This window comes from Thalassophryne amazonica, chromosome 11 (assembly GCF_902500255.1).
Source record: "Thalassophryne amazonica chromosome 11, fThaAma1.1, whole genome shotgun sequence".
Taxonomy (NCBI): Eukaryota; Metazoa; Chordata; class Actinopteri; order Batrachoidiformes; family Batrachoididae; genus Thalassophryne; species Thalassophryne amazonica.
This window is the reverse complement of record NC_047113.1, coordinates 28919953-28945469: the sequence shown is the minus strand read 5'-3', so window position 1 is coordinate 28945469 and position 25517 is coordinate 28919953. Positions and strand designations below refer to the sequence as shown.

Genomic DNA, 25517 nt, shown 5'->3' with positions numbered 1-25517 from the left:
TAAAACTTCAGTTATCTTTATCATTTTATTACTGGTAAATTTTAGAATTAATGTAGATGAGATAAACTCATTATCTCACAGGAATATTTCACAATTATCTGGGAACTACCTTTTGCGCAGGAATTCATCTAGCACGTCTGCCACTAACACAGAATACTCAGAAACTGATGAGTTGTTCGGCCATAACGAGAGCATCCACTTTTAGCTTGTCATAAGCTATGCTAGTGGTGCTTGTGAGAGTGTGGTCTGTGTGTTGTCTTTGCCATTATCTGTCTTTGGTGTTTATTGGTTGTCCGGCAGTGTGGTGTCCAAGTTGCTGTAGTCTGTATTTTTTTTTTAGTGTTTCATTCCTGTGTTTATTTTTTATCATGGTTGTATTTCTATGTGTATTGTAGTTAGTTCTTCCTGTTTTATTTTGGTGATCTTGGTTTGCTTGTATGTTTTGTTAACTTTCTTCCTGTGTCTCTCCCCAGCTGTGGTGTGTTTGTAATTTCCCACACCTGTCATTCGTTTGTTCATTAGTTCCTGTCTGTTTTTAAGCCGCTACCATTCCCATGTTTAGTTGCTGGTTTCTTCTGTGGTTGTACCACGTTCACTCTGAGCATACTGTTCATTTGTCCTGGATTTTGCCATTTCCCATTTATTAGTCTTTGTCATTTCCTTTATTACTCCTGGATGTGTTATCTTCTACATATTAGATTTTGTTTGGTGTTTGGTTTTGTAACTCTTCTTCCCCCCCAGTTGAACATACATTCTTTTTGGACTGTTTTTCTTGTGTTTGGATTTTTGTGCCCATGTGTTTTCTGCATTGTTGTTCTCGCAAGTTTTGTCATTAAATCACCTTTTCATCATAACAGCTGTTTGGTGGCTGCCTGCACACTGAGCTCATTCACATACTGCAAAACATAACAGGGAAGCCTTTTGGGAACTGCAGAAACTGTGAGCGTGTTTCTCAATACAGAACTAGACTTGCATCAGGAAGGCAGCCCAGTATATAATTTGTGCAGAATCCCAAATATGACCTGTACCGGATCTGCTGTGGTGACCTCAAGCGGCAAAAACAAAATACAAAAAAAGCAGCCTGAGAGCAAAATATTCGAATCCTGTTGTGTGTGTTGTGTGTACCTGTTCTGCACCATAATCATGGTCATCCAGTCAGATGGATAAACATGTTTCCCAATCAGATCTTTGAAAAGCAAGAAGGACTCCATCAGAAAGTCCTGCAGCAAAATACACAACACAACAGCAGAGTGAGCGTATACATATATACAGTGAGTGTGTGTGTGTCTGTGTGTGTGTGTGTGTTAGTACCTTGATCTGCTGAGTGGTGTGCTTGAGTGTGTATGAAGAGGGATATACTGCACACATACGTAAGTATTACAGCTCTGAAGTGAGCTCCAATGTAGTGAAACTCTAATGTAAACTGAGTGGATGAAGTTTTGTGAAGAGCCTAGAGCTGGCCGATTCAAAAGGCCGCATGTGGCCCACAAGCTCAGCCTGCGATTCTGCCAGAAATGCAGAGAAAGTCGAAGAAAATCTTGAAAGACTAGAAATTCAACACTCCATGTTAGTGCAGCAGATAACTGAAACAATCTTTCAAATGGTGATACAAACACCAAATTTGGCACACATATTCTTTAAACTCTTTTGAGAAAGCAGACTATCCACTTGATTGTTCAATAGGTGGCCAAGTAGGGGTCAATGAAGAATTACACAGGGGTCAAGATTTACAAATGCTCCAATCATATTGAAAAGTATACCACATTATTCATCTGATCATACAGATACCAAAAAGGTATAGTTTGGACTATCTTTGATTGAATGTTATGAAGTTATGGGGTAAAAACAGCATAAATGGTACCAACGGTCAATCTCAGTTTGTACAGGGGGCCAAAGTTAAGGTTGCTCCAATTTTGGTATAAAGTAATGCAAATTATTGGTTGAGTGAATAGGGTTTTAAAAAGGAATAGTTTGCACCATGTGTCGTACTTAGTTATCATGTTACAGGGTAACATATGTCATATGCCATAGAATCCAATGACGTTGACATTGTTTGACCTTTACTTTGGACAGAAAACATTCAACACGGTCAAATCTATTTAATTTATTAACTCTATTAACTCAACCAATAATTTGCATCACTATTTACCAAAATTGGAGCAACTTTAACTTTGGCCTCCCGTACAAACTGAAATTGAGCTTTGTCACCGTTTTTGCCCCATAACTTCACAACATTCAGTCAAAGATGGTACAAACTATACCTATTTGGAATCTTTATGGTTGGACAAATAATGTGGTATGGTTTTCAATATGATTGGAGCATCTTTTAATTTTGATCCCCGTGTAATTCTTCACTGACCCCTACCTGGCTGCCTATTGAAAAATCAAGTGGATAGTCTGCTTTTTCACAAGAGTAATGTCTCAGGACTATTTGTGTTGAATTTGGTGCTTGTATCACCATTTGAAAGATTCCCCTGTAAATATTCTCTAATCTGCTGCACTATGTAGCCTACCAACATTCATGGAGTGTGTTGTTGTGTGATCTAATAACATGGCTTTTCAACCCAGAAACTCAAATATCACAATTAAAACCATCGCTTTAACCCTGCCTGGACTGACAAATACACCAAATTGTTGTTTTATTTGCAATTTATTCATTGCAGAATTTAAAGATTTCAATGTGCAAAGGCACCACATTGAAAAACACTATTTTCTTCACTAATTTTCCACAGGAACCTCAGGAGAGGGCTGCAAGAGTGAAGAATTTGCACGCATCTTACAATCAGAACTGTCCAATCACAGTGCACAGCCAAAGAGAGTGCTACAGCAGCTTCCCTTTGTGTCTCCGAGTTCATGGCAACAAAGAAAAGTACATTTTAACTTTGAACGACTGCAAGCTGGCAGTTGTGAATGAGGTGATAAATGATGACAAAATTAAACAAGTCTGATATCTCCTCTTAAAAACATACCGCTGTCACAATTCAGACAAATACAAGGTTGAATAAATATTGTTTTTTATTCATTTATTTGTGTCAGATTAATATTTCTCATTACTTGCTGGTTAACAGGTGTTGAAAATATCTGGCTACATTTCTTGGTTTGAAAATCTGAGCCAACTGAACTGAACCTCTAACTGAAAGTAAGCTGAATTTCTCTTGCTACAAATACAGTTGGGGGGGGGGGGCATTTTGCTGATGTTAAAGATGTAGCAACAATGGTGGTGGTGGTGTGTGTGTGTGTGTGTGTGTGTGTGCCTACCACCAGATCAGAAGTGCCACTGAAGGTCTCTATGTATGTGGAGTAGTGATGATCATCCATTTGCTTGAGGATCGCAGTCATGCAGGCAACCACTCTGGACTGTAGAGGTAAAAAAAAGTGTGTGACAGAGAGATAGAGAGACAGAGAGCAAGAGAGGTGACATCAATACTTTTTTGGCACCTGCTGCTACTCCAACCCCCATAAATCTGAGGCCAAAGACGTTTAAATCTCTCAAGGTAATTTATTGCTGCCTCGGCTCTGTGATTTGCTAATTTGCTGCTGAAATCTAAAGAGTCCCCACACAGTGGTTACATGACGTAAAACAAGAGGCCTGCACTCTGAGCAAGCACAATTGTCACAAAGTTATTAAAAGAGGCCACAGGTGTCACTAAGTGATTACATCACTGTTAATCTCAATTATCAGAATTACAACAAACAAACATAATGACTGCCAAGGCCACTAGCAGCCTCAGCCCTGCTTCTGTTTTTGATTATATCTGTTTGTGGGTTTTGTTTATCAGTTATCTTCAGTGTCTTATCATCTGGTTTTGTTGGTATTCTCTGGTTTGATTGCATTCTCCGTTTATCATGTGTTCTTTGTTGCGTAGTCCATAGGTCCTGGTTTTATTTCCTGTTCATTACATATTTTCTAGTTAGTCAGTAGTCTATTTTGCCATTTTTTTTTATCATTAATTGTATCACCTTTAATATTTTAGCCATTATAAGTTCCTTTCTAGTTTTCATCTAGCCTGTGTTTGTTTTCATTGTTTAATCATTAGTTGAATCACTTGTTTGTTTTGGGTTCTCATTCTGTTAATCCTATTTTTGCCACTTGTGGGTTCTAGCTTAATCTTTGCTTTTTATTACCTCCGCCAAGGAGGTTATGTTTTCGGTCACGTTTGTTTGTTTCTATGTCTGTCAGCAGCATAACTCAAAAGGTTTTGAACGGATTCTGATGAAATTTTGTGGAGTGGTTGGAAATGACAAGAGGAACAAGTGATTAAATTTTAGTGGTGATCCGGATCACGATCCAGATCCCGATGCTAACACGTTAGCATGTCTATGGCATTTTCAATGTTAAAAGTTAGCATTAAGCAGTTGCAGCTGTCATCACTTTCTGGTGCATTTGTTTTCAATTTGAAATATTTCTTAAATTTATTTTTGTTTATATATTATTAATGTAATGATTATTATATACAATTTTAGAGAAAGAGACAAAAAGAAATAGATCTCTGTGCCAAGGAGGGAATCTCTTTAGGGTCAGTGACCCTATGGCCTTGTTTAGAGAAGTGTTTCATAAATGTTAAAAGAAAATCATATATTTGCAGTTTAATTGAATAATAAATTGAATTTTGTCTCTTATTTGTTTTTGTCTATAAGCACATGCAATATCAATATCAGTGCTCAGATGACAGTAGCTTCTGGGAAAGGTCACCAGCAGATGAAACTTTTTTTTTACTACTGAGAAAACATCATTGTTAGACTTTTTTAGGTTCAATGATTCCACGGCGTGTAGATGTTATGGCGTCAGTGACCCCATGGCCTTGGCGGAGGTTTGCACTCTCTGAGTGCTTCTAGTTTTCTTATTGTATTTGCATTCTGCCTTTCACTGTAGTTATTGGTTGTATTTCCCTTTATACTTTAGCCACGTGGTGATTTCCCGTTCTAGTTAAGTCTCTGCCTTTTTATTTTCTGGTTCTTGTCATATGAGCACTCCACTTGGTCTATGGTTTTCAGTTCATCTGCATGTTAAGGATTTTTATCTCTGTTGGTTGTGGTGTTTCTTGCACTTAGTTGTTTTGTCTGTCACGCCCATCTGTCATTCCTCTCTTATCTTGTCTGGCCACGCCCCTTCCAGAACATTCCCCACACCTGCTTCTCATCACACCTTGACTACTCCCTCCGTATTTAAGCCCTCATTGTCGCTCTCTGTCCCCTGCCAGTTTGTTGAAGTCCTTTCACATCTTCACGCCTTTAGTCACAGTCTTGCTTGCCTCGTTTATTTTACCTGGCTTATTTTCCGGTCTCCACTACGCTGTGACCCTGACCCTTGCTTGTTTTGTGTACAATGATGCCTCATGATTACCTGTTACCTTTGCCCCGCTGACTGCCTAACCGTGTCCCAAGTCCTTGCTTGTTTTTTTGATAAAGCCTTTTTATTACCTCAACTCCTCTGCCTGCAAGTCTGCATTGTGTGTCCTGCAACACACACCACAACAAACCATGACACCAACAGCCTGAAAACAAAGTGCTGAGGCTGTTGTGCAGGGCACGGTGATCAAACCATGACGAGGACCCTGAATGGCCCGAATCCTGACAGTTGGCCTTTTTTCTGTGAAGTGCTGCAATCTCTGGCAGGAACCAGTACACAGAACAAGAGTTGAACAGCAAATGGGAAAAACACAAATGGAGGAAATCAATTTTACTGTCTTTCAAGCAAAGAACACGCACAAAGATGCTCATGTTGCATGTTTTCTGGAGTATTTAAGTCATCTTTTTTCTGCCTTAGCAGGTCTTTAATTTGGCAATTTTGTGCTTTGTTGTGTACATTTGATTATTGGCATTTATTCTTTTATCATTTATTTTGTTTTAATGCTTGGATTCCTGGAAAAGTCCTGCATATATAGTTAAATTGTAATTATATTATCATTAACAAACTACTAATAAAAAAAACCAAGTTATACTTTGAATAAAATGGCAAATCAATGCAACACCACAGAGTGATTTTGAAGAACATCCAAAATTAGTTTCAAAAAGGTCAAAGTTCAGCAGTGAAATCATACTACAATATAGTAATATGAGAAATGCTTGTTTTTGTTCCACTACTCCTATGAGGCCCAGCAATACAGTTTGTAAATTTTATTCCAGTTATGGGTCCTGCAGAGCTGGAGTCATCAGGTGGAAGGCAGGATACACTCCTCCGCGGTGATTGGGTAAATTTCTAACAAATGTGGTTTCCTGTTCTGTTTGTGTGTTCCCGGTCTGCATCTGTGTCCTGTTCCCTGTCTGATTCTGTGTCTATGTTCATGTATTTATTGTCTTCTGCCTGGGCAACGTTCATATTCAGTGTGTGTGTTTCTCCCCTGTCAGTCATTTGTGTGACTCCTGCTGGCAATTTATCCATTGTCTGTGCCTATGGTCAGTTTGCTCTATATTTCTGTGATCAGTCCTCTGTGTGAGTTGTCATTATGTTCCATTGTTATGCAGTGGTGGGCACAGATAACCAAAAAATTAACTTTGATAAAAGATAATCAGATAACTGAAAAGTTATCTTTGATAAAGATAAAACAATAAAACACCCAAAAATGTATCGGAAGTTACAGATAACCGATAACAGATAAATTCCAATATTGTCTCTGGTACATTTGCAAATACTAATAAACTGAGCTTAAGTTTTAATGCCATAATATCTTCTAGTAATATTAAAAGTAAAAACAGACCCAAACAATGAGACCATACTTTTGTCTTTGAACATCTTGCCACTGCTGGAAGCTCTTATTTACTGCACAGCTTCCAGCACAGAGGCATCCTGAGAGCAGCCATAAAACCACCTCTCTATCAATCACAACACTCCAGTCAGGCGGAGGTCTTGGAAAATAAAGTCATGCTTACTTATGGTTTTGATTTATAAATAACATTAATACCGATAGAATAACTCCATTAATGTCAATTCTGTCATTTGTACAAAGTTAACATATAACATATCTTTTAATGTTGAATAATGAATCAATTCTGAGGTTTTGTAACAAACACAAGGATCGCCAAGGATTCCGGGGTAAAAGTGCCTCTGCTAAACACTGATTGGTTCAGTCATTCATTATGTAAACCAACACGTTAATGTGACGTGTGTTGTGTGTTGGTGTTTACAGATAAATGTGCTTTTGTAAAATATTCCATTTTTTATTTGTAAAAACAGGCATTTTTACAGAGCCCTGGAAGTGTCATCGCAAAATGTTTTGCATGTGGAGAGAATGTGTGCATGTTTCACTATTGCCCAGTATAACAAAAGTCATCCAAAAACAGGAGATAATGTGCTGATTTTATTATACAGCCCAGTCTCACGTTTTTTTTTCGTCCCCTCGTCATGAAATTAGTCAAATTTTCATGACAGGGTTGTTTTAACTCACAATTACTAACCCTACTCCCACCCCCAACCCTAACCATTATAGGATTAGGTTATGGTTAACATAACCTAATCCTACTCCTTCTCCCAACCGTAACTATAACCAGCCTGAGCCCCTGCTTCACTTTTAATGTCGTGCAGCCATCACGGAATGAATGAGAATGAATTTATGCTGCCGTGAGGAAAATGAGGCGCTTTTCATCACAATATCACAAATCAATAGATTAATGTATATTTCGTGTTTCTGAATCACGACTTGCCATGAGACCAGGTTGTGATTTTACCATCTACTGCCAACGTCTCCACACTTGATTCAGTGCTACATTTAATAATGTGGCTTTCAATGTTGGAATAAATGTGGAAAATTAACTTTCCATTCTGTGCAGTTCACTGTGAATGGAGCCTGGGTAAATAAAAAGAAGATGTTAATGAATGAGAGGGAGAGCATAAGATAGACTAGGAGGAGCAGCGGTAGGTGTCGCAGTGGTGAGAAAGGAAGAATAATGAGGGCAGACAAATTAAAAAAAAGTTTTAATAGAGGATTCTGTTTGAGAAGTACTGATGTAGAGAACAAATTTCAGCTAGATGAAAAAGTTTAAGAAAAATGTAGGCCTAAACTTTCCATGACGCTGATTAAAATTTAGGGCCCCTTCACACGTAGTGCGAATACGTACAACTAGGGTGGCTCACGGCGAAAAAGCTCATATGAGCGAACCACGAAACATTGCAGCAACGGGCAGGCATGCACGATCCCGGTGCGACAGTTCATGCACGCGATGTGTCTTTCAAACAGGAACACAGTGCAGCAGCTGTAGCTGCTCGCATTGTGTTCGATAAGATGAGGTGCACCACATTGCGCCGCTGATGTGGAGGAAAATAAAATAAAAAACAGCTGTATAATTAGTGAATATCACTGGGTTGATATACAGTCGTGTTCAGAATAATAGTAGTGCTATGTGACTAAAAAGATTAATCCAGGTTTTGAGTATATTTCTTATTATTACATGGGAAACAAGGTACCAGTAGATTCAGTAGATTCTCACAAATCCAACAAGACCAAGCATTCATGATATGCACACTCTTAAGGCTATGCAATTGGGCTATTAGTAAAAAAAAAAGTAGAAAAGGGGGTGTTCACAATAATAGTAGCATCTGCTGTTGATGCTACAAATTCAAAACTATTATGTTCAAACTGCTTTTTTAGCAATCCTGTGAATCACTAAACTAGTATTTAGTTGTATAACCACAGTTTTTCATGATTTCTTCACATCTGCGAGGCATTAATTTTGTTGGTTTGGAACCAAGATTTTGCTCGTTTACTGGTGTGCTTGGGGTCATTGTCTTGTTGAAACACCCATTTCAAGGGCATGTCCTCTTCAGCATAAGGCAACATGACCTCTTCAAGTATTTTGACATATCCAAACTGATCCATGATACCTGGTACGCTATATATATAAGCCCAACACCATAGTACGAGAAACATTCCCATATCATGATGCTTGCACCACCATGCTTCACTGTCTTCACTGTGAACTGTGGCTTGAATTCAGAGTTTGGGGGTCGTCTCACAAACTGTCTGCGGCCCTTGGAGCCAAAAAGAACAATTTTACTCTCATCAGTCCACCAAATATTCCTCCATTTCTCTTTAGGCCAGTTGATGTGTTCTTTGGCAAATTGTAACCTCTTCTGCACGTCTTTTATTTAACAGAGGGACTTTGCGGGGGATTCTTGCAAATAAATTAGCTTCACACAGGCGTCTTCTAACTGTCACAGCACTTACAGGTAACTCCAGACTGTCTTTGATCATCCTGGAGCTGATCAATGGGTGAGCCTTTGCCATTCTGGTTATTCTTCTATCCATTTTGATGGTTGTTTTCCATTTTCATCCACGCGTCTCGTTTTTTTTTTTTTTTTGGTCCATTTTACAGCATTGGAGATCATTGTAGATGAACAGCCTATACTTTTTTGCACCTGCGTATAAGTTTTCCCCTCTCCAATCAACTTTTTAATCAAACTACGCTGTTCTTCTGAACAATGTCTTGAACATCCCATTTTCCTCAGGCTTTCAAAGAGAAAAGCATGTTCAACTGGTGCTGCCTTCATCCTTAGGGCCCTGTCCCACTGGCGTTTAGGAGGATTTGCGGATGGAATGCGCACAAAAGTGGCCCACATCCGCCAAACAACCGCAATAACTGTGTAATATTCCTGTATGAGTTGGCCGCCATCCGAACACGTCCGTGATCATCCGCAGAGGCACGCATGTCCGCAGCCAGGATTTTTGAGTGGCTCAAAAATCCTGCTGCGGATGAGATCCGCATCACTGCCTGAACACATACTGAAGACATACGCAGGACATACACAACCAACGCGCCGCATATCCCCTGTCATCCGCTGATATCTGCAACCGACGGGTTGGCGGCGGACCGGGACAGCGTGCAAAACAGATATGATGCGTGCCCAGCACGGCCACATCACGGTCGCAAATGGTATGTCGCGCATGCAGACAGAGTGGGCACGGATGGAGCGAGTGCATCACGGCTGCTGTGCCCCTCATGGAGGCGCCTCTGCGGTCGCCTTCGCTTCTGTTCCCTGTTATATCCGCTTTTCTTCCTTATGTATTCGCTGATCCACCCCGGGACATTTGTCATTTCCGCCCACCTTTGTTGCGGATGCTCAGCTTTTGTCTCCTCATTTCATGCGCAAATCCTCCTAAAGGCCAGTGGGACAGGGCCCTTAAATAGGGGACACCTGATTCACACCTGTTTGTTCCACAAAACTGACAAACTCAATGACTGAATGCCACACTACTATTATTGTGAACACCCCTTTTCTACTTTTTTTACTAATAGCCCAATTTCATAGCCTTAAGAGTGTGCATATCATGAATGCTTGGTCTTGTTGGATTTGTGAGAATCTACTGAATCTACTGGTACCTTGTTTCCCATGTAACAATAAGAAATATACTCAAAACCTGGATTAATCTTTTTAGTCACATAGCACTACTATTATTTTGAAAACTACTGTATGTAATCCTGTATGAAAACTGCTTGTGTCCATTGTCCGGGGTTCTGTACGAGTGGATCTTGTCTGTAAGAGAAGTTCTTGCAGGGCCCAGGCCTGATTATTTTTGCTGTGACTTTGATTAAATTTAAAAGTGCAGAATAGTTCGAGTTTGTGCTTTATAAGGGGCAGTATTACAGAAGGAACTGGGGGAAGAATTAACAACACTTTGTGGCTATCTCTATTATTTCTCTCAGTAAACCCCCTGGTTTTCCCCATGCAATAATTGGCGTACTTACTTCTCCTTCAATAAGCTTCTCCTGGTGCCTCATGTACAAAGACTTGCGTGGACTTTTTACTAAAAGTTGGCGTACGCCAAAACCCTGAATCTGGCGTGAGCACAAATATATTCAGATGTATTAAAGTGTACGTAGGCATGAATTCATGCACGTTCTGTTTGTACATCCCATTGAACGTGGAATTGAGAGTGAAACCAAACTTCTCCCTGGCCACGCTCATTTAAATATGCAATTTTTATGTAAATAACCCTTTGAGCAGAGATTCCCCACAACGTCACATCAGACAACATGAACACAGAAAAGAAATTAAACTAGAGATGACTGGAATTTACATGGAGACACGCAGGGACAGTTTATTTGGTACACTGTTAAATAGATTAATCATGAAACTGGAAAAATGTTATAGGGAGCTACAGAATGTGTGTGTGTGTGTGTGTGTGTGTGTGTGTGTGTGTGTGTGTGTGTGTGTGTGTGTGTGTGTGTGAGGCAGACACGCACAACAGCGCGCACACACCAAAGTTAAAAAGGTGAGGTGCACCTCTGCTGCAGTGTGTTTACAATTTAGATATGTCTTTATTGACAAATACGGAGCACAGGAAACCTATTAAGAAGCTCTGCAGCTCACCATCAAGCAAATAAATAAAAAAGACATTAATAATAATAATAAAACCATATTTGAATGCGCACATCCCTAAATGTGTCCGCGCTGGTTTTCATTCAGAACAATTACACAAATAAAACTATTAAAACACAAGCCACCCCCCATGACGCACCGTGCCTTCATATGTGATGTGATGCACACATATGTGCATTTGAACACTGATGGAATGAAAATGTTTCCTATTAACAGAAACCAATTCATCACGTGATGGTGCCTTTATAGCAAAATGTGTGCAGTTAATAGCTCCGATTACATTTGGGAAACCGGTTCTCGCTGCAAAATGTGCAGTAATGTTGGAATGTACCTGATGACATTTGGATGATTGTGTTCCACACAGCTGGCGCAAGCTGGCACACTCCTGAGCGATCAGCCAGCTCACCCTGATGCCTGAACCCCCAGCGTGGTCAGAAAGTGTGTGCACACAACCCTGGGCCCACATCGTAGTGGGCTCTGGGCTGACCACAGTTCTGTGAGCATCTCCAGTAAAGGTTTTTGTGTGTATGCACACTTTGTACATGAGGCCCCTGGTTTCAGTCCATCTCTCTCGTTCTTATTTCTTGCTAATCTGTTCTTTTGTTTCTGGAATCTACAACCCCTGGCAAAAATTATGGAATCACCGGCCTCGGAGGATGTTCATTCAGTTGTTTAATTTTGTAGAAAAAAAGCAGATCACTGACATGCCACAAAACTAAAGTCATTTCAAATGGCAACTTTCTGGCTTTAAGAAACACTATAAGAAATCAAGAAAAAAAAGATTGTGGCAGTCAGTAACGGTTACTTTTTTAGACCAAGCAGAGGAAAAAAAATATGGAATCACTCAATTCTGAGGAAAAAAATTATGGAATCACCCTGTAAATTTTCATCCCCAAAACTAACACCTGCATCATATCAGATCTGCTCGTTAGTCTGCATCTAAAAAGGAGTGAACACACCTTGGAGAGCTGTTGCACCAAGTGGACTGACATGAATCATGGCTCCAACACGAGAGATGTCAATTGAAACAAAGGAGAGGATTATCAAACTCTTAAAAGAGAGTAAATCATCACGCAATGTTGCAAAAGATGTTGGTTGTTCACAGTCAGCTGTGTCTAAACTCTGGACCAAATACAAACAACATGGGAAGGTTGTTAAAGGCAAACATACTGGTAGACCAAGGAAGACAAAGCGTCAAGACAGAAAACTTAAAGCAATATGTCTCAAAAATCGAAAAATGTACAACAAAACAAATGAGGAACGAATGGGAGGAAACTGGAGTCAACGTCTGTGACCGAACTGTAAGAAACCGCCTAAAGGAAATGGGATTTACATACAGAAAAGCTAAACGAAAGCCATCATTAACACCTAAACAGAAAAAAACAAGGTTACAATGGGCTAAGGAAAAGCAATTGTGGACTGTGGATGACTGGATGAAACTCATATTCAGTGATGAATCTCGAATCTGCATTGGGCAAGGTGATGATGCTGGAGCTTTTGTTTGGTGCCTTTCCAATGAGATTTATAAAGATGACTGCCTGAAGAGAACATGTAAATTTCCACAGTCATTGATGATATGGGGATGCATGTCAGGTAAAGGCACTGGGGAGATGGCTGTCATTACATCATCAATAAATGCACAAGTTTATGTTGATATTTTGGACAATTGAAAGGATGTTTGGGGATGATGAAATCATTTTTCAAGATGATAATGCATCTTGCCATAGAGCAAAAACTGCAAAAACATTCCTTGCAAAAAGACACATAGGGTCAATGTCATGGCATAGGGTCAATGTCAATGAGCAGATCTGATTTGATGCAGGTGTTAATTTGGGGGCTGAAAATTTACAGGGTGATTCCATAATTTTTTCCTCAGAATTGAGTGATTCCATATTTTTTTCCTCTGCTTGGTCTAAAAAAGTAACCGTTACTGACTGCCACAATCTTTTTTTCTTGATTTCTTATAGTGTTTCTTAAAGCCAGAAAGTTGCCATTTGAAATGACTTTAGTTTTGTGTCATGTCTGTGATCTGCTTTTTTTTCTACAAAATTAAACAACTGAATGAACATCCTCTGAGGCCGGTGATTCCATAATTTTTGCCAGGGGTTGTATTTTCCAGCTCTGTCTCAGGCCCAGTGGATAAACATCCTGGGTTTCCGTGGCTTGCTTCAGGACACGCTGACACTCAGGAGCAATCGATCAAACTTCTCATTCTCAGTGAATTAAAAAAACACTCTGGCACCTCATAGAACATTTGAATGCTACACAGTAATAAATGTGAATTTAATTAACAAAAAAAAAATCTACAGTCTGGTCCATAGGCATTTGGACACAGAATTTCAATAAACACAACTTTTAACTTTTCAACTTTAATTGAAGGGAATTAACAAGTGGATTTTTATACTGTCCCTCAATGTTCAGAGCCCATAAGTAATTGGATAAAATACATATTAAAATTTTTTGAATTCAAATAATCACTTAGGGCCCAGTCCCACTAGGGAGAGGATTAATTGTGCATGAACTGAGTATACAACAGTCGGGCATTCGTTGTCGTCCGCAACAAAACTGGCCAAAAATGACAAATGTCTCAGTATGAATAACAGATATGCATTGTGCACGTGTTGCAGGAACAGCAGTTGCATGCGCGGCATCTGCATTGCGGTCATAAAAGAAGCGCACTTGGGCCACTATTCACACCAACAGCACAGCGGCATGTCTACACGATCGACGTCAAAGAAGCAGGGGAGGAAGAGGCAGAAGGCTGCTGTTGATGCAGAAGAGAGGGCTCCATCTCCCACCCCACCTCCTCCAGCAACAGATAGGGCCAGGTCTCCCACTCCACCCCCTGATGCCGGTGCTGTCGATGAGGTCCTGGAAGTCATTCCTGGACTTGGACAAGTTGATTGGTATGTTGTTGGATGGCAGCAACTCTCACACTACATCTTTGGGCATCCATAACTACATCTGTACGTCCCCACAGCTGGACTGGCAATGACTGGCAAGTATGTCGATTTCTGCCACATTTATATAGTACTTTGGGTTTACGTGAAGTGTTTATTATGCATTCGCAAACTGTCCGCAAATCAGATGCAAAGCAGACGTAATACAAATGCATTATTCGTGGCCACTCTGTATGCATTCGCTAAAAATTACTTTAGTTTGTGATGTGGATGCTATATATCCGTTTTACACACTGTCCCAGTCCACTGCCAAGCCGCAATTCCTCGTCAGTTGCGGATAACAGCGGATATACAGCGCATAGATTGAGTATGTACTGAGTATGTAAGGCGGGTGTCATCCGTAACCAAAATTTTGTGCAGCTCAAAAATCCTGGCAACGGAAAAACGTGCCTCTGCGGGTAATTGTGGACGTGTGCGGATGTCGGCCGACTCATACAAGCATGTTCCACGAATATTGCGGCTGTTTAGCTAATATACACCAATTGTGTGCACAATTCATGCACAAATCTTCCTAAACGCCAGTGGGACCAGGCCCTTAGATAAATCAGCAGATTTATCTAAAGAAAATCATAAAATCACTTGAAGTGACATAAATGAACAAATCAGGTGTTCATTTATGTCAATCATTAAGAAATATAAACAGTATGGTATTGTGTGGCAAATCTGTCTGGAGTTGACTATGTAAGAAGACTAGTGAGGGGAGCCACTGAAGCATCCATGACAATGAAGGCATTATCGAAATCTGAGGAAGTGATTGGAGAAACTGTGCAACTTTTGTCTTTTACATCACCAGGTATACAGGTTCATGGTGGAGAAACTGTGCAACTTTTGTCTTGAGCATCACCAGGTATACAGGTTCATGATGGAGAAACTGTGCAACTTTTGTCTTGAGCATCACCAGGTATACAGGTTCATGATGGAGAAACTGTGCAACTTTTGTCTTGAGCATCACCAGGTATACAGATTCATGATGGAGAAACTGTGCAACTTTTGTCTTGAGCATCACCAGGTATACAGGTTCATGATGGAGAAACTGTGCAACCTTTGTCTTTTGCATCACCAGGTATACAGGTTCATGATGGAGAAACTGTGCAACTTTTGTCTTTTGCATCACCAGGTATACAGGTTCATGATGGAGAAACTGTGCAACTTTTGTCTTTTGCATCACCAGGTATACAGGTTCATGATGGAGAAACTGTGCAACTTTTGTCTTTTGCATCACCAGGTATACAGGTTCATGTGGAGCAACTGTGCAACTTTTGTCTTTTACATCACCAGGTATACAGGTTCATGATGGAGAAACTGTGCAACTTTTGTCTTTTGCATCACCAGGTATACAGGTTCATGATGGAGAAACTGTGCAACTTTTGTCTTTTGCATCACCAGGTATACAGGTTCATGATGGAGAAACTGTGCAACTTTTGTCTTTTACATCACCAGGTATACAGGTTCATGATGGAGAAACTGTGCAACTTTTGTCTTTTGCATCACCAGGTATACAGGTTCATGATGGAGAAACTGTGCAACTTTTGTCTTTTGCATCATCAGGTATACAGGTTCATGATGGAGAAACTGTGCAACTTTTGTCTTTTGCATCACCAGGTATACAGGTTCATGATGGAGAAACTGTGCAACTCTTGTCTTTTGCATCACCAGGTATACAGGTTCATGATGGAGAAACTGTGCAACTTTTGTCTTTTACATCACCAGGTATACAGTTTCATGATGGAGAAACTGTGCAACTTTTGTCTTTTGCATCACCAGGTATACAGGTTCATGATGGAGAAACTGCAACTTTTGTCTTTTACATCACCAGGTATACAGGTTCATGATGGAGAAACTGCAACTTTTGTCTTTTACATCACCAGGTATACAGGTTCATGATGGAGAAACTGTGAAACGTTTGTCTTTTGCATCACCGGGTATACAGTTTCATGGTGGAAAACAGATCACATGTAATTGTTTTTTTTTTTTTTTTCATTTGAACTCCACTGTGGTGGTGTGCACAGACAAAATGAGGAAAACTGCTTTGCTGACCAAATATTTATGGACCTTACTGTATGTGCTGCAACTTTTTTAAAAACAGAAAAGTGAAACTGAAAACTTCACATGGAAATCAAATTTCATTTAACAATGGGCAGAAGGGTTGCCATGCAAAATATAAACCGACTTTTGTGTTTTTATTCCCTCATTTTATTCCATTTGTTTTTTCCATCTGCCATCTCTGTGTTTATTTAGGGTTGTCAACAAGGAAGTGTGACATTTCACTGACAGCAAACAGGACGGGTCTGAAAAGAGGATCAATCAATCAATCAATCAATTTTTTTATATAGCGCCAAATCACAACAAACAGTTGCCCCAAGGCGCTTTATATTGTAAGGCAAGGCCATACAATAATTATGTAAAACCCCAACGGTCAAAACGACCCCTTGTGAGCAAGCACTTGGCTACAGTGGGAAGGAAAAACTCCCTTTTAACAGGAAGAAACCTCCAGCAGAACCAGGCTCAGGGAGGGGCAGTCTTCTGCTGGGACTGGTTGGGGCTGAGGGAGAGAACCAAGAAAAAGACATGCTGTGGAGGGGAGCAGAGATCAATCACTAATGATTAAATGCAGAGTGGTGCATACAGAGCAAAAAGAGAAAGAAACAGTGCATCATGGGAACCCCCCAGCAGTCTACGTCTATAGCAGCATAACTAAGGGATGGTTCAGGGTCACCTGATCCAGCCCTAACTATAAGCTTTAGCAAAAAGGAAAGTTTTAAGCCTAATCTTAAAAGTAGAGAGGGTGTCTGTCTCCCTGATCTGAATTGGGAGCTGGTTCCACAGGAGAGGAGCCTGAAAGCTGAAGGCTCTGCCTCCCATTCTACTCTTACAAACCCTAGGAACTACAAGTAAGCCTGCAGTCTGAGAGCGAAGCGCTCTATTGGGGTGATATGGTACTACGAGGTCCCTAAGATAAGACGGGACCTGATTATTCAAAACCTTATAAGTAAGAAGAAGAATTTTAAATTCTATTCTAGAATTAACAGGAAGCCAATGAAGAGAGGCCAATATGGGTGAGATATGCTCTCTCCTTCTAGTCCCCGTCAGTACTCTAGCTGCAGCATTTTGAATTAACTGAAGGCTTTTTAGGGAACTTTTAGGACAACCTGATAATAATGAATTACAATAGTCCAGCCTAGAGGAAATAAATGCATGAATTAGTTTTTCAGCATCACTCTGAGACAAGACCTTTCTGATTTTAGAGATATTGCGTAAATGCAAAAAAGCAGTCCTACATATTTGTTTAATATGCGCTTTGAATGACATATCCTGATCAAAAATGACTCCAAGATTTCTCACAGTATTACTAGAGGTCAGGGTAATGCCATCCAGAGTAAGGATCTGGTTAGACACCATGTTTCTAAGATTTGTGGGGCCAAGTACAATAACTTCAGTTTTATCTGAGTTTAAAAGCAGGAAATTAGAGGTCATCCATGTCTTTATGTCTGTAAGACAATCCTGCAGTTTAGCTAATTGGTGTGTGTCCTCTGGCTTCATGGATAGATAAAGCTGGGTATCATCTGCGTAACAATGAAAATTTAAGCAATACCGTCTAATAATACTGCCTAAGGGAAGCATGTATAAAGTAAATAAAATTGGTCCTAGCACAGAACCTTGTGGAACTCCATAATTAACTTTAGTCTGTGAAGAAGATTCCCCATTTACATGAACAAATTGTAATCTATTAGACAAATATGATTCAAACCACCGCAGCGCAGTGCCTTTAATACCTATGGCATGCTCTAATCTCTGTAATAAAATTTTATGGTCAACAGTATCAAAAGCAGCACTGAGGTCTAACAGAACAAGCACAGAGATGAGTCCACTGTCCGAGGCCATAAGAAGATCATTTGTAACCTTCACTAATGCTGTTTCTGTACTATGATGAATTCTAAAACCTGACTGAAACTCTTCAAATAGACCATTCCTCTGCAGATGATCAGTTAGCTGTTTTACAACTACCCTTTCAAGAATTTTTGAGAGAAAAGGAAGGTTGGAGATTGGCCTATAATTAGCTAAGATAGCTGGGTCAAGTGATGGCTTTTTAAGTAATGGTTTAATTACTGCCACCTTAAAAGCCTGTGGTACATAGCCAACTAACAAAGATAGATTGATCATATTTAAGATCGAAGCATTAAATAATGGTAGGGCTTCCTTGAGCAGCCTGGTAGGAATGGGGTCTAATAAACATGTTGATGGTTTGGATGAAGTAACTAATGAGAATAACTCAGACAGAACAATCGGAGAGAAAGAGTCTAACCAAATACCGGCATCACTGAAAGCAGCCAAAGATAACGATACGTCTTTGGGATGGTTATGAGTAATTTTTTCTCTAATAGTTAAAATTTTGTTAGCAAAGAAAGTCATGAAGTCATTACTAGTTAAAGTTAATGGAATACTCAGCTCAATAGAGCTCTGACTCTTTGTCAGCCTGGCTACAGTGCTGAAAAGAAACCTGGGGTTGTTCTTATTTTCTTCAATTAGTGATGAGTAGAAAGATGTCCTAGCTTTACGGAGGGCTTTTTTATAGAGCAACAGACTCTTTTTCCAGGCTAAGTGAAGATCTTCTAAATTAGTGAGACGCCATTTCCTCTCCAACTTACGGGTTATCTGCTTTAAGCTACGAGTTTGTGAGTTATACCACGGAGTCAGACACTTCTGATTTAAAGCTCTCTTTTTCAGAGGAGCTACAGCATCCAAAGTTGTCTTCAATGAGGATGTAAAACTATTGACGAGATACTCTATCTCCCTTACAGAGTTTAGGTAGCTACTCTGCACTGTGTTGGTATATGGCATTAGAGAACATAAAGAAGGAATCATATCCTTAAACCTAGTTACAGCGCTTTCTGAAAGACTTCTAGTGTAATGAAACTTATTCCCCACTGCTGGGTAGTCCATCAGAGTAAATGTAAATGTTATTAAGAAATGATCAGACAGAAGGGAGTTTTCAGGGAATACTGTTAAGTCTTCTATTTCCATACCATAAGTCAGAACAAGATCTAAGATATGATTAAAGTGGTGGGTGGACTCATTTACTTTTTGAGCAAAGCCAATAGAGTCTAATAATAGATTAAATGCAGTGTTGAGGCTGTCATTCTCAGCATCTGTGTGGATGTTAAAATCGCCCACTATAATTATCTTATCTGAGCTAAGCACTAAGTCAGACAAAAGGTCTGAAAATTCACAGAGAAACTCACAGTAACGACCAGGTGGACGATAGATAATAACAAATAAAACTGGTTTTTGGGACTTCCAATTTGGATGGACAAGACTAAGAGACAAGCTTTCAAATGAATTAAAGCTCTGTCTGGGTTTTGGATTAATTAATAAGCTGGAATGGAAGATTGCTGCTAATCATCCACCCCGGCCCGTGCTACGAGCATTCTGACAGTTAGTGTGACTCGGGGGTGTTGACTCATTTAAACTAACATATTCATCCTGCTGTAACCAGGTTTCTGTTAGGCAGAATAAATCAATATGTTGATCAATTATTATATCATTTACCAACAGGGACTTAGAAGAGAGAGACCTAATGTTTAATAGACCACATTTAACTGTTTTAGTCTGTGGTGCAGTTGAAGGTGCTATATTATTTTTTCTTTTTGAATTTTTATGCTTAAATAGATTTTTGCTGGTTATTGGTAGTCTGGGAGCAGGCACCGTCTCTACGGGGATGGGGTAATGAGGGGATGGCAGGGGGAGAGAAGCTGCAGAGAGGTGTGTAAGACTACAACTCTGCTTCCTGGTCCCAACCCTGGATAGTCACGGTTTGGAGGATTTAAGAAAATTGGCCAGATTTCTAGAAATGAGAGCTGCTCCATCCAAAGTGGGATGGATGCCGTCTCTCCTAACAAGACCAGGTTTTCCCCAGAAGCTTTGCCAATTATCTATGAAGCCCACCTCATTTTTTGGACACCACTCAGACAGCCAGCAAGGATGAGATCCTGATGGAAAAACCCACAGTACGTCTCCACAAAGGCTGTGATATGAAATCTGCAGAGCGTCTCATGAACATGACAGCTCAGACCAGGCTTTGAGTTAAAGTGTTTTCCAAAGTTGGAGGCAGCAAAAGAGGAGACCTGAGACAGACGATAAGGATGATGGATGGCTAATTGAAGATGAAAGATGAGTGGCAGCTAATGTGCCAGTGGCATTTCTTTGATCACAATGAACTCTCTGTGTGTGTGTGTGTGTGTGTGTGGGCCCACCCACACCAACGTGTTGTATTTAAGTGCAACACACTACCTGTACACTTCTTTTTAATATCTCTTCTCATCTTTATCCCTTTCTCCCTCCCCCATATTCCTCTCATCTTCCCACAGCATGTTTCATCCTAAATATGTTGACGTCAACACAGCAGACATGTCTGGGATATAAAATGGTCACATACTGTTAAATGAATCAATTTGATAAATTAAATGGAGGGGCACTCAGCAAAGTGTCGGAACTTGTTCACTGAGAATGAAAACAATATGACTCATAACTATGTTGAAAATGTACAGCATGTCACACCAGCCTCAAATACCATCATGTTGATTGTCTGATGGAATTCCCAAAACTTGTAGAATACAAAACAATCAGTAATGAAGTTGGTGATCTACTGTAAAACCTTATTACTGGAATTAAAAGCTACAAAATTACTAAGGGCCCTGTCCCACTGGCGTTTAGGAGGATTTGCGGATGGAATGCGCACAAAATTGGCCCACATCTGCCAAACAACCGCAATAACCGTGTAACATTTCTGTTTGAGTCGGCTGCCATCCGAACACGTCCGTGATCATCCGCAGAGGCACGCATGTCCGCAGCCAGATTTTTGAGCGGCTCAAAAATCCTGCTGCGGATGAGATCCGCATCACTGCCTGAACACATACTGAAGACATACGCAGGACATACACAACCAACGCGCCGCATATCCCCTGTCATCCGCTGATATCCGCAACCGACGGGTTGGCGCGGCTTGGCGGCGGACCGGGACAGCGTGCAAAACAGATATGATGCGTGCCCAGCATGGCCACATCACGGTCGCAAATGGTATGTCGCGCATGCAGACAGAGTGGGCACAGATGGAGCGAGTGCATCACAGCTGTTGTGCCCCTCATGGGGGCGCCTCCGCGGTCGCCTTCGCTTCTGTTCCCTGTTATATCCGCTTTTCTTCCTCATGTATTCGCTGATCCACCCTGGGACATTTGTCATTTTCGCCCACCTTTGTTGCGGACGCTCAGCTTTTATCTCCTCATTTCATGCGCAAATCATCCTAAACACCAGTGGGACAGGGCCCTAAGAGCCCATTCAGACTGGTGTTTGCAATCCACCTTGAGTCAGATTAATTCTGGATTGCTTTGTAGCTGGATATCATTCACACCTGTTTTTCAAATCCCACTCATCCATCACATGCATTCAAACACGCACATGTGCATGTAACATTATAGCCAGCCACCAATAACTGGATGCAACACATCAACACGGCCAGCGTTTGCTGTCAAAACTTAAAAATTTTAAACTCTGATGGCTTACTGGAGTTACGAGGACAAAATTGATGCTGTTTTATCTTTAACCAGGAGGACAAATGGACAGCGAAATGGATTGTTTGCAGTAAGTGCAGAGAGTCGCCTGGCTTTAAACAGGTAAATGTGAATTTGTGAGATAATTCAGAAAGGAATTAATTTATAACCTCGCAAAAACTTAACATTTTCTCTGCAGATGACTTAAATTCTGCTGTAATGACCTCTGTGATGGTTTTCTGACATCTGAACAAGCATGGGTGTGTGCATTCGTGTGTGGAGTTCTGTGTGGCAATAAGGCACCACTGAGAAAGAAGGTTGTTTACTCTCCTGAAGAAGACACTATGACCATATGGATATTGAGGAAGTTTGACATAATGATCCCTGAGCTAGCCGAATTCTAAAAAGATCTGTGTTCAGACTGCTGCAAATCCAGCTCAAATCTGGCTAAATTCTAGCTCAGCCAGATAGAAAAAAAAAAAAATCTGTCTTAAACCCGATTTGTGTCATTCAGAGTCTCAAGTGGTATTCGGCCCAAATCATGCTCAAGCTGGATTGCAAACCCCAGTCTGAATGGGGTTTAAAGGTTTTCTTTATAAAATTATGTTAATTAAACTGACAGTTTAATATTAATAATGATACATTTATTCAGGATATCCTACATTGCCACAGTATACTGACACAAGGAATGGACAGTGAATCTATTTGCAGCAAGGTAATTTTAAATGAATCAAAATCATGTTGATTCATGGGAGGGGAGGGGGGAATAAGGCTAGTGCCACACCTTTCACACTTCCTGTGAAATAGTAGACAAACCATTTCCAAGGTGCATGAATTTTTGATTTGGTAGATTTGGTAAATGTTCAATATTTTACATTTTCAGTTAAAATGTGTGTTTTTCTTATTTTTTGCATTCCTGCAAGTGGCAAGTTTCATTTTGGGCTGATGGTCATTAACACACAATATTCTCATTTACATTCTGTCATCTATGTCATGTCATGTTGCCACCCGCTGTCATTTGCATAGTTATTCTTGGTAAATTGCTCACAAAACATTCTCCAACTCAAAGTGCACAATTTTTGAATGCAGTTTAGTATTCATCTGGGATCTTACATCCCCAGTTCCAATGAAGTTGGGACATTGTCAAAAATGTAAATAAAAACAGAATGCAATGATTTGTAAAACCTCTTCAACCTATATTCAACTGAGTACACCACAAAGACAAGATATTTAATGTTCAAACTGATAAACTTTATTGTTTTTGTTGAAATATTTGCTCATTTTGAAATGGATGCCTGCAACACGTTTCAAAAAACCTGGGACAGTGGTACAGTAGTGTTCAGAATAATAGTAGTGCTATGTGACTAAAAAGATTAATCCAGGTTTTGAGTATATTTCTTATTGTTACATGGGAAACAAGGTACCAGTAGATTCAGTAGATTCTCACAAATCCAACAAGACCAAGCATTCATGATATGCACACTCTTAAGGCTATGAAATTAGGCTATTAGTAAAAAAAAAAAGTAGAAAAGGGGGTGTTCACAATAATAGTAGCATCTGCTGTTGACACTACAAACTCAAAACTATTATGTTCAAACTGCTTTTTTAGCAATCCTGTGAATCACTAAACTAGTATTTAGTTGTATAACCACAGTTTTTCATGATTTTTTCACATCTGCGAGGCATTAATTTTGTTGGTTTGGAACCAAGATTTTGCTTGTTTACTAGTGTGCTTGGGGTCATTGTCTTGTTGAAACACCCATTTCAAGGGCATGTCCTCTTCAGCATAAGGCAACATGACCTCTTCAAGTATTCTGACACATCTAAACTGATCCATGATACCTGGTATGCGATATATAGGCCCAACACCATAGGAGGAGAAACAGGCCCATATCATGATGCTTGCACCACCATGCTTCACTGTCTTCACTGTGAACTGTGGCTTGAATTCAGAGTTTGGGGGTCGTCTCACAAACTGCCTGCGGCCCTTGGACCCAAAAAGAACAATTTTACTCTCATCAGTCCACAAAATATTCCTCCATTTCTCTTTAGGCCAGTTGATGTGTTCTTTGGCAAATTGTAACCTCTTCTGCACATGTCTTTTATTTAACAGAGGGACTTTGCGGGGGATTCTTGCAAATAAATTAGCTTCACACAGGCGTCTTCTAACTGTCACAGCACTTACAGGAAACTCCAGACTGTCTTTGATCATCCTGGAGCTGATCAATGGGTGAGCCTTTGCCATTCTGGTTATTCTTCTATCCATTTTGATGGTTGTTTTCTGTTTTCTTCCACACGTCTCTGTTTTTTTTTTTTTTTTTTTTTGTCCATTTTAAAGCATTGGAGATCATTGTAGATGAACAGCCTATAATTTTTTGCACCTGCATATAGGTTTTCCCCTCTCCAATCAACTTTTTATTCAAACTACGCTGTTCTTCTGAGCAATGTCTTGAACGTCCCATTTTCCTCAGGCTTTCAAAGAGAAAAGCATGTTCAACAGGTGCTGGCTTCATCCTTAAATAGGGGACACCTGATTCACACCTGTTTTTTCCACAAAATTGACAAACTCACTGACTGAATGCCACACTACTATTATTGTGAACACCCCCTTTTCTACTTTTTTTTTACTAATAGCCCAGTTTATAGCCTTAAGAGTGTGCATATCATGAACGCTTGGTCTTGTTGGATTTGTGAGAATCTACTGAATCTACTGGTACCTTGTTTTCCATGGAACAATAAGAAATATACTCAAAACCTGGATTAATCTTTTTAGTCACATAGCACTACTATTATTCTGATCACTACTGTATGTTTACCACTATGTAACATCACCTTTCCTTCTAGCAACACTCAATAAGCGTTTGGGAACTGAGGACACTAATTGTTGAAGTACACTTTTCCACTTTGTGTCTGTCCATTTCAAATGAACTCAGACCCAGAGAAGGTGGCGGTGTTTCTGGATGTTGTTGATGTGTGGCTTTCACTTTGCATGGTAGAGTTTTAACTTGCACTTGTAGATGTAGCGATGAACTGTGTTAACTGACAGTGGTTTTCTGAAGTGTTCCTGAGCCCATGGGTAAGATCCTTTACACAATGATGTCAGTTTTTAATGCAGTGCCGCCTGTGGGATCAAAGGTCACGGGCATTCAATGTTGTTTTTTCGGGCTTGCCGCTTACGTGTAGAAAGTTCTCCAGATTCTCTGAATCTTCTGATTATATTATAGACTGTAGATGATGGAATCCCTAAATTCCTTGCAATTGAGCGTTGAGAAACATTGTTCTTATACTGTTGGACAATGTTTTCATGCAGTTGTTCACAAAGTGGTGATCCTAACCCCATCTTTGCTTGTGAATGGCTGAGCCAATCATGACACTCAAATGTTTCAAATGAGGTATTAGGTGTTCTCTGAACATTCATCAAGTTTTCCATTCTTTTGTTGCCCCGTCCCAACTTTTTTGAAATGTGTTCCCGGCATCCATTTCAAAATGAGCAAATATTTGCACAAAGACAACAAAGTTTATCAGTTTGAACATTAAATATCTTGTCTTTGTGGTGTATTCAGTTGAATATAGGTTGAACAGGATTTGCAAATCATTGTATTCACATTTTACACAACGTCCCAACTTCATTGGACTTGGGGTTGTAGTGAAGTAGGCCCTTTATTTCATTTGTAGCATCTCACATTTTATTCTCTAGTT

General features: G+C 40.0%; 1 protein-coding gene across 2 annotated transcripts in view; it reads right to left on the bottom strand.

Moving 5' to 3' along the window:
• LOC117519806 (dedicator of cytokinesis protein 2-like) overlaps nt 1–25517 on the bottom strand; it is a 406014-nt gene that overhangs the window by 76598 nt on the left and 303899 nt on the right. For both annotated transcript variants that reach the window (XM_034181049.1, XM_034181050.1), the window contains exons 27-28: nt 3259–3357; nt 1126–1220 (exon numbers count right to left, since the gene is read on the bottom strand). In XM_034181049.1, the coding sequence (XP_034036940.1) occupies nt 1126–1220; nt 3259–3357 (194 nt within the window). The remainder of the gene's footprint in view (nt 1–1125; nt 1221–3258; nt 3358–25517) is intronic.